This window comes from Uloborus diversus, unplaced genomic scaffold (assembly GCF_026930045.1).
Source record: "Uloborus diversus isolate 005 unplaced genomic scaffold, Udiv.v.3.1 scaffold_1332, whole genome shotgun sequence".
Classification (NCBI taxonomy): domain Eukaryota; kingdom Metazoa; phylum Arthropoda; class Arachnida; order Araneae; family Uloboridae; genus Uloborus; species Uloborus diversus.
This window is the reverse complement of record NW_026558024.1, coordinates 11,203-23,600: the sequence shown is the minus strand read 5'-3', so window position 1 is coordinate 23,600 and position 12,398 is coordinate 11,203. Positions and strand designations below refer to the sequence as shown.

At 32.1% G+C, this 12,398-nt stretch overlaps 1 protein-coding gene across 1 annotated transcript; it reads right to left on the bottom strand.

The window, feature by feature from the left end:
• Positions 1-491: 491 nt before the first annotated feature.
• Positions 492-3,383, bottom strand: LOC129232726 (alpha-1,3-mannosyl-glycoprotein 4-beta-N-acetylglucosaminyltransferase A-like). Its single transcript, XM_054866838.1, has one exon. It carries the CDS (start codon positions 2,442-2,444, stop codon positions 792-794), a length of 1,653 nt encoding a protein of 550 aa, XP_054722813.1. The 5' UTR covers positions 2,445-3,383; the 3' UTR covers positions 492-791.
• Between the last annotated feature and the right edge of the window lie 9,015 nt (positions 3,384-12,398).

Here is a 12,398-nt window from a genome sequence, read left to right as displayed (position 1 = left end):
CTTTGAGCACTGATCTTTGAGGGAAAGGGTTCGTGAAATTCTGACAAGGTCAGGGAATAAGGAGTAACAAAAAGTGTGACATTTACGCCCTCTTTCTAAGAATATGCTCATGAAAAATAGCGTGACATGTAACAAAAGGAGAGGGTAAGTTGAAGCGTGACACTTTGCGATAATGGGGGGAGAGGGCCCAAAATATTGGAGAAAAGTGTTGTGACATGATTTATGGACAGCCCTTTGGCTGACATTCATTATTGCAACAAAGAAGAAAGTCGTGCTGTGCAATATTACTCTCAAATGTAGAAAAAGCTCTTCAAGAATAAAAAAATGGTATTCAGAACTAAAAAAAGAAAAGAAAAATAGCTTTTTTTAAAAAAATAATGTTGACATCAAATTATGTACTTCTCATCTGGATATTTCTCTCTTTCCTTTCTGATTGGCGATAAACGCTTAAGTCAAAAGAAATCACTTAAACATAGATGACCAAGGCTTTAAGGAAAACATTTATAACATAATAATAGTACATTTTTTAAAAAAAATCAAAAACTAAGATAAATGATAAAAGAACATTTTTTCTTTTAAATTAAACCATTCATCACACTTTCACATTATTCAAAATCAATAGTTTAAAATATCACGTGTACTATTAGTATTGAATGTGTACTATTAGTATCAATAATTCATCTCATCAATATTTTATCTCTCTCATGGTATAAGGCACTATATCAAGGAACATTGTGTGCAGAAAAATAAATTGGAAAGTTTTGTAATCTCAGGAGGAAGGCAGCATTGTATCACCGACCAAATATTCCTAATTTTCTTTCCACTGGTTGTATGTGAATTTCACTTAATATTGCCCAGCGATCACTTTCAGCGTGCACATAAAGTCTCATGACTTTCACTTGTCCAACTGAAGAACTAATATTTCCTTCAGCAACGCCTGTTGTATCTTTAAATTGTCCAACTATTAAGAATCCATCTTTGGTCTTCGTGTAAGGCTGCTCTTCAGAATAATAAACAGGAAGTACTTCAACGGTTGTATTAACAAATTTATCTTCTGGATGTTCTGCATTGCCACTTCTAAACAAATATTTTTCAATCACAATGGGGCTTTTGAAATGAAATGCAAGAATATCTCCTGGCTGAGGAAGTAAACTCCAAAAAAAGGTATCACCTTTATAAGCCCTCGTTGCAGAATAACCCTTGTAAGCCTTTAGAGAAGTTTTAACATCAGCTTCAGGATTTTTATGGGGATGATGAAGGGATAACTTTCCAAACTGCTTATCTTTAAGTTTTTGAACCTTTCCTTTCAAAGATGAGTGAGTTCCAACATGTTGAAATAATGATGGCTTATAATGCAACCAAACTTGATCTTTCCGTTTTTTACAATCTTTAGGATCTTTATCAAATCTGCATACTTTTGTTTGAACAACATGATCCAAAAGCCAATCGACTGGCTTATCACTATGAAAAATAACGAAAAAAGTTATCAACTTGGATAAGTCAATGCACTTGAACATTTTCCCAATAAATCCTAGCTGACAAAAATCCAAAATCATCCAGTCCTTTTTCTCAGCAGTTTGTTTATAAGCAAATTTTTTCATACTTTCAATATAGCCTGGTTTAGATAAAATATCATCCTCCAACTGAACATAGAACATTCCTTTCGGCTGAGCGTACATCATGAGGAAAGAAAAATCTAAATTCTGCTTGGTTCTCCATTTGACTCGTTCCGGAGGATCTCCTAATGTCTGTCTCAACTGATCAAAATCAGGGTAAAATGAAGAAGGGGGAGCAATGACTTCTAGAAGACCAGAATTTATGTGCTCTTGAAATTGGTTTTCTATTTCTGCAGCTTGCCGTACAATGTACTCAGAATCCATTTCAGCAATAAATACGATAATTATAGCATCATTTTTCTCTTCCAGTGACATATTCTCAATCAGATTTTGCAAAGTTGACATTAAGTAACTTTGAACTTCTCTTTTAACTGTTGGTATGCCTAAAACCATGGTAACACCACTTCTGTCTCTGGATAATTTGATACTAGGAGTTAAACTATCGGGTGATTTTATTAAATGAGGAAGAAAATGGTGAATGGATGGCAGTTGCAAATCTACGGTTCCCTGTATACCAGCTAAAAGTTGCTGTGAGTCTTTCCATAAATTATTTTTTTCTAAATGAACTGAATTATTTAAAAGTTCAATAGTACTAGCGGCTTTAAATAATGCTCCGAAATTTCTTCGCAAGTTGACGATGTCATTCCTTCGCTCAAGGTTAAGCATTTCAGCATGTTTTAATCTTTCATAAAGCTCTAGAACTCTCTGGCTCAGAACATGTTCTTCTGAAAGATCAGGTCCGTTGAGAAGAATAAATATTGTGAAGAAAGGAACAGAGGCGATCAGCACACCAATGTAGAAAGCAAATGCTGGTCTTCTAAACATCATTACAAACTTTCAAATTCAACTTTTTTTCGGATTTAAGCTTTGTAATTAAAAAAAAATGGAAGTCACGTGATGCAAAAAATTTTCATATTGAATCTCAGTGTAAATATTTTCTCAAACATTTTCAAAGTACTACTTTTAACAAAAAGTTAACTTCCCTCTTCATTAAAGTGCAATATTCATTTTGTTGAAAAATCTTTCATTGAAACTGCCAGATGAGCCCCAGTTTTATTGTATTTTATTGTACTTCGTTGGCAACACTTTAAGATGTTTTGTTTTCCGCCATCTTTACTTCTTTAGTAGGTTTTGCTTTGCTTAATTATGAAGTATGAAGCATGCATACAGCACCAATTAAATGTTTCATATATAATTAATACAGTAATAAAAAGCATTTAGATACGGCAACTCCACTTACTTTCAGTTGTTGTATAAATCCAACGCACATCTTAACATTGGTCTGCCGAGCTGGCTAATAATGGATTAAACAATCCTTTTTTCTTTCACGTGGAATGCTTAAAACTTAACTTCAGCGTTTAAAGCCAATTCCGAGAGAGGAGACACAGTTCGATGTTCCATTGAATTTAGTTCTTGAATGAACTTTTTAAAAAATTCTTCCCCCAAAAGTTCGACCATCGCGTGAAATCCACCAATAAAAGCACGCAGTGCTGGTGACGTTGTCAACGTCACTTCCCTCTCTGCGTTAACAAAATAAAACAAGGCGTCCGTCAAGACATGGAAGCGTTCAAAGTTCAAGATTAATTGACCTATAGATATGCAAGTGCCTTTTATATCCCTCTTAAATGAAAAAAGTCTATGGAAACACAGGGACATAACATACAGCAAAAGAACGTTCCGGAGATAAGCCTTTGAAGAAATAGGAGTTTCATTCCACCTTTCTGGAATATGCGGCTTATTTTAATTGCGGTAAGTTCGTTTTGCTACTGTTCGTGTTACATTTTTCGAATAAGCATTGTTTATATTGCAATGACACTGTGCTCAAACTACAATGTTTACACAACTGCAAGAAATCCGCTGCATCTCAAGATTGTTTAAGAAATTATTCTATTTGGCCGTCGCCAAAATTCGCCAAGTTTGTTTACATTTAATTTCGCCAAGATTTTCATCAATTTATTATTACGTTTATGCCGTACTAGTTTATTAAAAAGAATCCACATAAATCGATTTCGATCGGATTCAGTAAATGTAATGGTACATGAGTTTCGGCGATTTTTCAAGTTTGTATAGGAAGTAGGAGACATTTCATGCATTTCATTCACTGCACTAGAAATTTTTAGTCATGAAATTCATGTACTTACAGTAATGAGAAAACGATGTTGCACAAAATCGAATTTTACATTCCTTCCAGAAAATAATCCAAGGTTAGAACGCAAATAACACAAATTGCATTTGTACCTTACTTGATTTTTCTTCATTCTAAATCTTTTGAACGTTCTATTAGTTTATCACTGGATCAAAGCTGTAAAACATTTCATTAAACTGCATTTTTCGACACAATTTTTACATTTTTTTGTTTCTGTAGTTTAATTTTAACTATTTTTATGTATATGTAACCAGATACATATATACACATTTTGGTATACAAATAACGAGTTCAACTTACAAAAGGGGTTTTCTACTTTTCAATCTTTTGTGTAATTATTATGAAAGCAAATCGTTGAGTCAGACACATAAAGTACAGTTAAATCCCTCCAATGCGGACACTAAGGGCAGCATGCATTTTTTTGTCTGAAATAGAGGGGTGTTTGCAAAACAGGGGTTAAATAATGTTATTTGCCTTGGAATCGGGGAATTAAAAATTGTCCGCATAAGAGGGGTGTCCCTTAGGAGGGTTTTACCATAGACTGAAGAATTTTTTTTTTTTATATAGCTTTCACTTAATACAAAATGTTTTGAAATAAGAGAATAAAATCAGATAGCATGCAATCCAGGGTTTAAGCTGGGTTTAAAAGTTTTTTAGCATAAAAGCTAAAATTTGGGGAAAAGTTTTAGTAAAATGCTAAACAACTATTTTTTTTAAATGTAGATTTAAATATCTTGGATTATGCTAACCATTAAGAAAACACATGTTAGGTTTTTAGAACGTTGCAGTCCGTGGGCGTCCATATAGGAAAGCGAGGGTGCAAGTTGGGGGCTCTTGTCCCCCTTAGAAATTAGAATTTTCTTGCTTTTAGTAGTACTTTTTTCTTTGCAAAAATGTAAAAACATTTCTTCTCCAGCCATTAACCTGTAACAGGGGAGGTGAAAAAGTAGGACGTACTAGGGTACGTGAGGTCTCGGAGACCGCTCTACTTTCAATTTTTTTTAAATCATGTAATTAAGATACATTCCTGTAAATTTCATTTAATATTCTTTGAACTTTTGTTAGCACGGCAAAAAATATTTTTGAATTTTGAACTCAAATATATTTTTTCGAGGAAATTTAACAAATGCCTAAAGATTTTTTGAGAGAAATCATATGCTGCAGTAAATAATTTACTATTTGTAATAAAAATAACTCTATTATCAATTAATGATTTTATTTTAGTTGTTTAAGGACATTTCAATAAAAATTGATTATAGGGCAATTCCATGAAAAGTGAAACCAGTAGGTCAAAATTTCATATTGCAGTTATTTTGCTATATTATACATCATTGTAAAGCTTGAAATGTGTATTTTCAGAATATTGCATTGCTTTTTTAATAAAAATTAAATAATATTTTTTTTCCTAGTTGGAAGTATGGTAGTCGGTCTTCAAAACAATCAGAAAAAAATACCCTATTTTCAAACGCTTATTTCTAATAGCAAAATAAAAATAAATGAAATTAATTGCAGTACAGCTTAAACTATTAACATAATACTATAATAACATGCACTTATTTTAGTTTTTTTACAAAATAAAATTAGGCAATTTAAATTTTAAAAAAATGAAGTTCTATGTTACGTCCATAACAAAAATTTAGCAAAAGTTGTCGTTACTTCCTAAAAAATCAAAATTTAAAGAAATCCTTTTTTTGTCCTTTTAGCAATTCATCAGAGTAATTGTTTACCATAGTTTAAAACATTAGAATTTCTTTAGTTTTTAAAAAAATGGGCGTTACAGATGTAACGTTTTTGTTACGGACGTAACAAAAAGCAGTATGTTACGTCTGTAACACATGTATATTTCCAATTAAAAAGAAAAAAGTACAGGATGGGGAATGAAAATATAGGGTATGACAGGTAATATGATGTAACAAAACTTCTGATACTGTGATTTTCAAAATTTTATAAATCTTGGTGGATATTTAATTTCATTTTTAAAAATTATTGAAATACACATCGCCGCCTCAGAGCAACATTAAGACATCTAATCCTAGGAATAACACTAAGATATCCTACTGTTGCTCTGAGGTATTCCTCTCAAGATAAGATTTTTTGTTCTCCAAATCATGCAATAAATTCAATTGGTGTTAATAATTCTAGATTAGCAATTAATGCTTAATCACGTGCATAAAAATATTCTAGAGGGTTCCCTAATTTCTCAAACTTTCCTTCATCAATGCACTATGACACAAAAAAATAGTGTTCTCCAAGTAGATTTTTGTGAAAATTACTTGATCATTTAACCTGATGAAATCCAAAGCATTTTGTGTGTAATTTTCATTAATAAAGTTTTTTTTTTTTCAAAAAAATTTATATTACAGATATTAATTATAGTTTTTCTCTTCAAACTTCTATCATTCTGAAAGCATAGCCCAATTGATATTACTTCTTATTTAAAAACTAACTTAGAGATAAGAATTTGTCCTGTTTAATAGTTTAAACCAAAGTAACTGAGAGTTACTTTTTATTGTTATTTACTCTCCACAAAAAAATAATATTTAGATTACTGTTTCATTGATGCGTTGAATATTTTATAGTTTTAAAACTTAAATTAAAAAGCATAATTAGAGTTAAAAGTACTAAATATTGAACTAGCTACATCTGATCCTCAGATAAAGCACATTTAGTTTTGAAGCAAGATTTGTTTATTGCACCCACTTTCATTCAACTTTCGGTACAGATTATGATACCCCCCCCCCCCCCCCCCCCGGGCGAGATCCAATTTTTTGCGCAAAATGGAAATGTTTTTCTCGCTGATGAAACAATAATTTTTTAAGCACCTTGGTCCCAAAGCAGGATACTGCTAAATTTGTGACGTACGCCTCAGAACAGGTGCCTGAGCTGCAGAGCAATTATATTCAAATGTGAAAGGAATATTTTCTCCAGGAATTCCGCAGATTTCTGTGAAATTTTTGCAGAAACTGGAGATTTTATGCAAATATCTTGCAACTCAAGATAGAATTTTGCACAAATTCTGCAGTTTTCTTTAAATTAGAATAAAATCTAAATCCTTGGAAATTACGATGATTTGGCGGAAAACGCGTGAAAAATGTTGAATGGGACAAGTCATCTGCAGGATTTTAACATTAGATTTACTTTAAACTTAAAGATATCTGCACACTGCAGAATTTGTGTAAAAATTTATCTTGAGTTGGAAGATATTTTGTAGAAAATCGGCAGTTTCTGCAAAAATGTCATATTCTAAATCTGAAAAGATTCTTATTTTTCTAGTGGTTTTAGTTCCCCTTTTCCTTATTTTTCCCAATCAATTTTCATCCACTGCAATTTCCTCCATAAACGTATGTTTTGGAAACATTGAAACACATCCATCGCCTAAAATTTCACGTCGTATTTGAGATTTCAATCCTTTTGCATTCTGAAAATATTTCAATTATTTAGAAAGTTTTGAAGTGTTTTATTATGTGCTACCATAACTCGACTCGTTTTCTTTATTATTTTACTACAGTAGAGAACCAATTATCCGGGAAGTTCGGGACCATCGCTATCCCGGATATCTGAATTTTCCGGTTTTCTGAATCGCTAAAAACCTCTGTTTGCCGATTGTTTATAAAACTTAAATTACTATAATAAATAGTAATACATATTAAAATAAGAAGAAAACAGTTCAGAAATGCTTGTAAATACTATCAAAATATTAAAAACTACTAGTGAAAAAATAATTTAAACACCAAAAAACTTCAAGTTATTCATAAGACCGAAGACCCTCACATTCAACCTGAAAAAGAAAAAACCCACCGCTTTTCGATGTTTTAAAAGGAAAAAAAATGAAGGGAAGGGCTAGAAACAAGTTTTTGAACGGAAATATGCGAGTTTCCTGCTATTCGGCATGAAAAAATTCGTTTTCATGAACGCATTTTTTAAAAAATTTTTTTATAAAGATGATTACGGTGGTTATTGATAACTATTGCTTTTTGCAGTATCAGTAGGAGTTTGATTTATGAATTCTTACAGCCTTATTACAGTCATGTGTTTAACGATTTCTGATTCCACGATTAACTATTCGGAAAAATCGCGAATCTGGTTTTCGGCGTTTCCCGAAATTTCGCTACATCACTGACGCTCTAAACGGCTATAATTTTAAAGGCCATTCAATAAAATATTGCATTAGAATTCAACAATATTCATTTCTTCATTTCTTTAGTTTTCAGTTAGAATAAAACACAAAAATTTCCTTCTTAAGAGTGTACTTCTTAATTCAAGAAAATATTTCGGAAATTTTGCCCCAGCGCAAGGTTAACCCTTTGAAGTTCGTTTTTGTAAACATTTCCCCCAATTCTACGTAAGTAATATGGTATTTATTAAGAAGCAGTTCATATTCCTTTAGGTATTTCAAAAAAAAAAAAAAACTTAGCATTTCAAAAATTGCTGTAAATGAGTATTTTTAAAAAATGGCGGAAAAACCTGCAAACAGTTGCCGGTTTTCTGGTTTCCCGGTTTTTCGGTTCCCGGATAAAAGGTTCCGCACTGTAATTTCATTTATTAGCATTATTTTAATTGCTCCTTCATGCCATGTAAAATTAACCAAAAAAAACGTAGTATGACACCTAGGTTCATATTTTATAAAATTTTGTATCTTTACTCTTTTTATGCATTTTAGGAAGCATATAAAATATTTTTGGAGAATCTTAGTCGGTTGAGGTTTCGCAAAAATGCATGGCAACAGTGCAGTTTTAAAAACTGAAAAAAGAAAAAAAAACACCCCTCTGTATCAAACGATTTTGATTTAGGGCTCCCGATTTTCGGAAAAAGGTCACGATTGATTGTATATAAAATGCTTGAAGTACTTGCAGAACAGTTTAGGTCAGATGATTTTACCTTGCAGAACATCGTAAAGCATTCTGCTTTGGGGTACCTTGGCGAAACTAACAACCTTTGTTTGGAAACCCAAAGGCAATCTTAGATCTGTTCAAACTTGTTTACTTGTTAGCAGTTCCACGTTGGATAGATTCTTGTTCTTTCATGCAATGTACCTTATAGGAAAGCTTATTTTGTGTTGGTTTAAATTCAGTACTTGTGTTTTGATGAATAAATATTAAAAAATGCCAGTTTCTTTAAACTTGATTGTTAATTAAGAGTAAAATCGAACTTGGGTTGTGTCTCGGTAAGGTGCCATTATTTCATATGTTGTGTTTCAGACTGTGTGTGAGGATTTATACAATAAAAACATACGATTTTTTTTTAGAATTAAAAAAAAAAAGTCTCGAAATTCTTTGTTTTTACAAAATCTCGAGGGATTCTTGTAGTTTTTTACTTTATTTTTACTGCATGTAAATTTATTTTAAACAAAAATAGTATGGTTATTTTATTCTAAAAGTTAATTCTTATCGATGCCAAGAACTATTCAGGCATATTCTGTAAACGTGCCTCCATTAGGTACTGAATTTCTTAAAATAAGTTGACTCGAGCATTTTATAAAAATATGAATGTGGTTTTTTATGTAAAATATATAGTAGATATTTTTGGTAGGTGTTTTGAAAGCATTATGGATAGCAAATCAATGTTTTATATTTTTGTATTGTTTATGTTTGGGATGTTCTGTCGAGACATTTTTACTTATCATGCATTGAAATTTGAATAACTAAGCATTTTTTTGGCTGAAATAGTTATATTTTGGGGATGTTTTCCGCTTTGAACATAGCATATTGAATTGCTTTGGCTCTTTTTTAGTAGAGTATGAGAAAAGTTTTTGTTCAATGAAATGCATGTTGGAAAATAGCTTTTATGTCTATTGGTACATATTTCTTTAGTGAGCTGTGATAGTAATTAAGCATTTTAAATACCTTCTAGTAATTTTTCTTTGTGTACAAAAACTTTCTAGTTTCTGGTATTTTTGAAGCAAATATTCGCGATGGTGTGTTTTTTGCTGTGGTTTTATGTTGTTCTTATATATATTGTGTTCTGAAGTGCTTTGATCATGTTTTTTTTATCTGAATTTTTCCTGTTGGCGCTAAAAAAGCATCGCTAAGAACGATGTTTGACATTTATCGTCACACATCGTTTTCTTGGCGCCAACAGGAAAAAGTCGCCAAGGGTGGGTATATGACATTAGTTCCCAACTTTCTTAAATGCCTAGTAATGGTTGACCTGCTCACTTTGAATACTTTTTCTGCCTCTCTAAAAGTCATTTTTTTGTCAGGATCATTATTTCTTACTGCTTCTATAGCATTTTGCAGTGCCTCAACATCTACTGGATCCCTCTTGATTCCAGTTTTACTTTGAGGCATGGTGAAATCGTACCTAAAAAGAAATCACTACAACCTTTTGTACCTTGATCCAGTGGTTCAGGGTACAAGATGGAGCTCGGTTTCAAGGTACACGAGGGTGCATGTTCATACAAAAGTGGCTACCCTAACCTAACAGCTACATAAAAAGTAAAGACTAAATGTTGAATACACTTACCGAGGAATAGGCAATAGATGTAATGGTCAATCAGTTAGGTAACACTAGTCTTTAAAAGTCCAATTTCATTTAAGTAACACTGGAATTATTTACTTTTGTTTGTACAAATCACAAAACAATCACTGTCCACATAAAAGCTGGAGTTTCAGCCTACAGCTCACTCTGGCAGGGGGACAGACTCATGGCTGACATAGTACCGTGATTGTTTAGGTAAAAGCGCTAGCTCACTAGGTAAAAGCGCTAGCTGATTAGAGTGCATGGCGCAAGGTACACCTTGGTCAAGGTACAACAGTCTCCCCTACCACCAATTTGATGTTTAATTTAAAATTTAAATTGTCTTCTTACCTTGATTTCTGTCAGTTCAATATCATTTTTTACTCTAGAATTTTTAAATAAAGTTGCCTGCCCTTTTTTGAACAGTGATGTAAAAATCCTTCAGTTTGATATTTAATATTTAGTACTTGCTTAGAATCAAACAATCAATTGTATTCATAGTGTAGAGTTTTATATCATGTTACAGAAAACCTTATTTGGATATGATGTGAAAGATGAATACAGAGGACCATTTCACATTTGGCTGTTGAACTTTCTGAAGCATCAACTGCAATACTGCATCCATGATTTCAAGCAACTTCTCGAAAGAAAATCAAGAATTGAAGAATTGTCGCTGTTCCTTCTGCATGACTGAATGGCTATGACGGGGAGATTTGGTGTATACTATATATGATCAATTCCTCTGTTGTAACTTTTCAGTCAACCTAGTCATACTTTACAAGCTTTGTATTTATTTTATTTTCTTGTTTGCTGCATCCCATTTTTCTTTGCTTCTAAAATTGTATATGATAACTTTCTTAATGTTTTATTTCAGGTAATATGTCATTAAGGTCTATAAGGTGCTTCTTGGAATGTGGATACTTCTACAGCAATGGCATCTTTAAATGAATATTTTTTTAAGTGACATCCATCGGTAGGTAATACAGACACTCACCTCAGTGTCAGTCATCTTCAAAATTTGCAGATAAATGAAAAAAGGTTCACATCTTGTTTCCATGTATACTAATAATGTAAAGCAGTAGAGTTTGTTTGTTTAAACGCGCTAATCTTAGGAACTACTGGTTCGAATTGAAAAAATCTTTTTGCGTTGAATAGTCCATTCATTGAAGAAGGCTATAGGCTATATAACATCACGCTATGACTAATGGGAGTAGAGCAGCAATAAAAGTGTTATGAAAATGGGAAAATTTATATTATAATATAAAATGCTTGGAGTGGAGAATATGCGTAGCCACACTGACTTGACCTGAAATTGCGGGCTTCATGATCCTGTGGGCGTAGCTTCGAGTCAGCCATGAGGCAAATCTCGAGGGGACTTTCCAAGAGATAATCCTAAACGAAGCTAAAAATGATTTGTAAAAAAAAAAAATATGTGTACGTCTCATTGTCTTTTTCTTATTATTTATTAACTAATATATAATGCTTTGTTTGAACGCGCCCATCTCAGGATTTACTGGTTCGAATCGAAAAATTATTTTTGTGTTGAATGGTCCATTTATTAAAGAAGGCTATAGGCTATTTTTTTCAATCAGATTGACCGAAATATTTGTAATCTCAAATTAAATGTTGAAGAAATTGTTTAGTTCTATGAATTCCTAATAGATGGCGGGTAAGTTATCTCTTCCAGAGGAAGCTGGCCGACAGTGGCGATAGCTGCAAGGAACCATGCTCGTGCTACACTGTTGCGATCAACAATCAGATTTTTGAATGCGTTTTTTTTTCGATGTTCAGGTACATAGCTTGATTTTGTAGGATTTTTCTATTGGGTTTTGTTTTCCTTATTACTTCAACGTTTGTTTTTTGTTCTTTACTTTAATTGAATATTTATTTATTTTTTTGCTGATTTATTCATTTATTTTGTTCATTGTAAACTTAATTTAGTAAATTCTAAATTATGGCTAGTCACAGATCTTTTAGAAAAATACTAGCTTTAAAAAAAATTAGTTTTTAGATTCATTATTTGTTAATAAAGTAAAATACTTCTTTAAAAAAATTCAAAAGAAAAAAAAAGAAATAATCAATTAAAAATCAAGCTTAAATTTTTCGCTGTTCACCAGTAGTTTTAGATCATTATTGCTGCATGCTTGAATTTCCTTTTCTTTTGAAAAATCATTTTGAAA

What these genes read in the sequence shown, in the direction of transcription:
- LOC129232726 (XM_054866838.1), bottom strand. Translation starts at nt 2,444, where the DNA reads ATGATGTTTAGAAGACCAGCATTTGCTTTCTACATTGGTGTGCTGATC.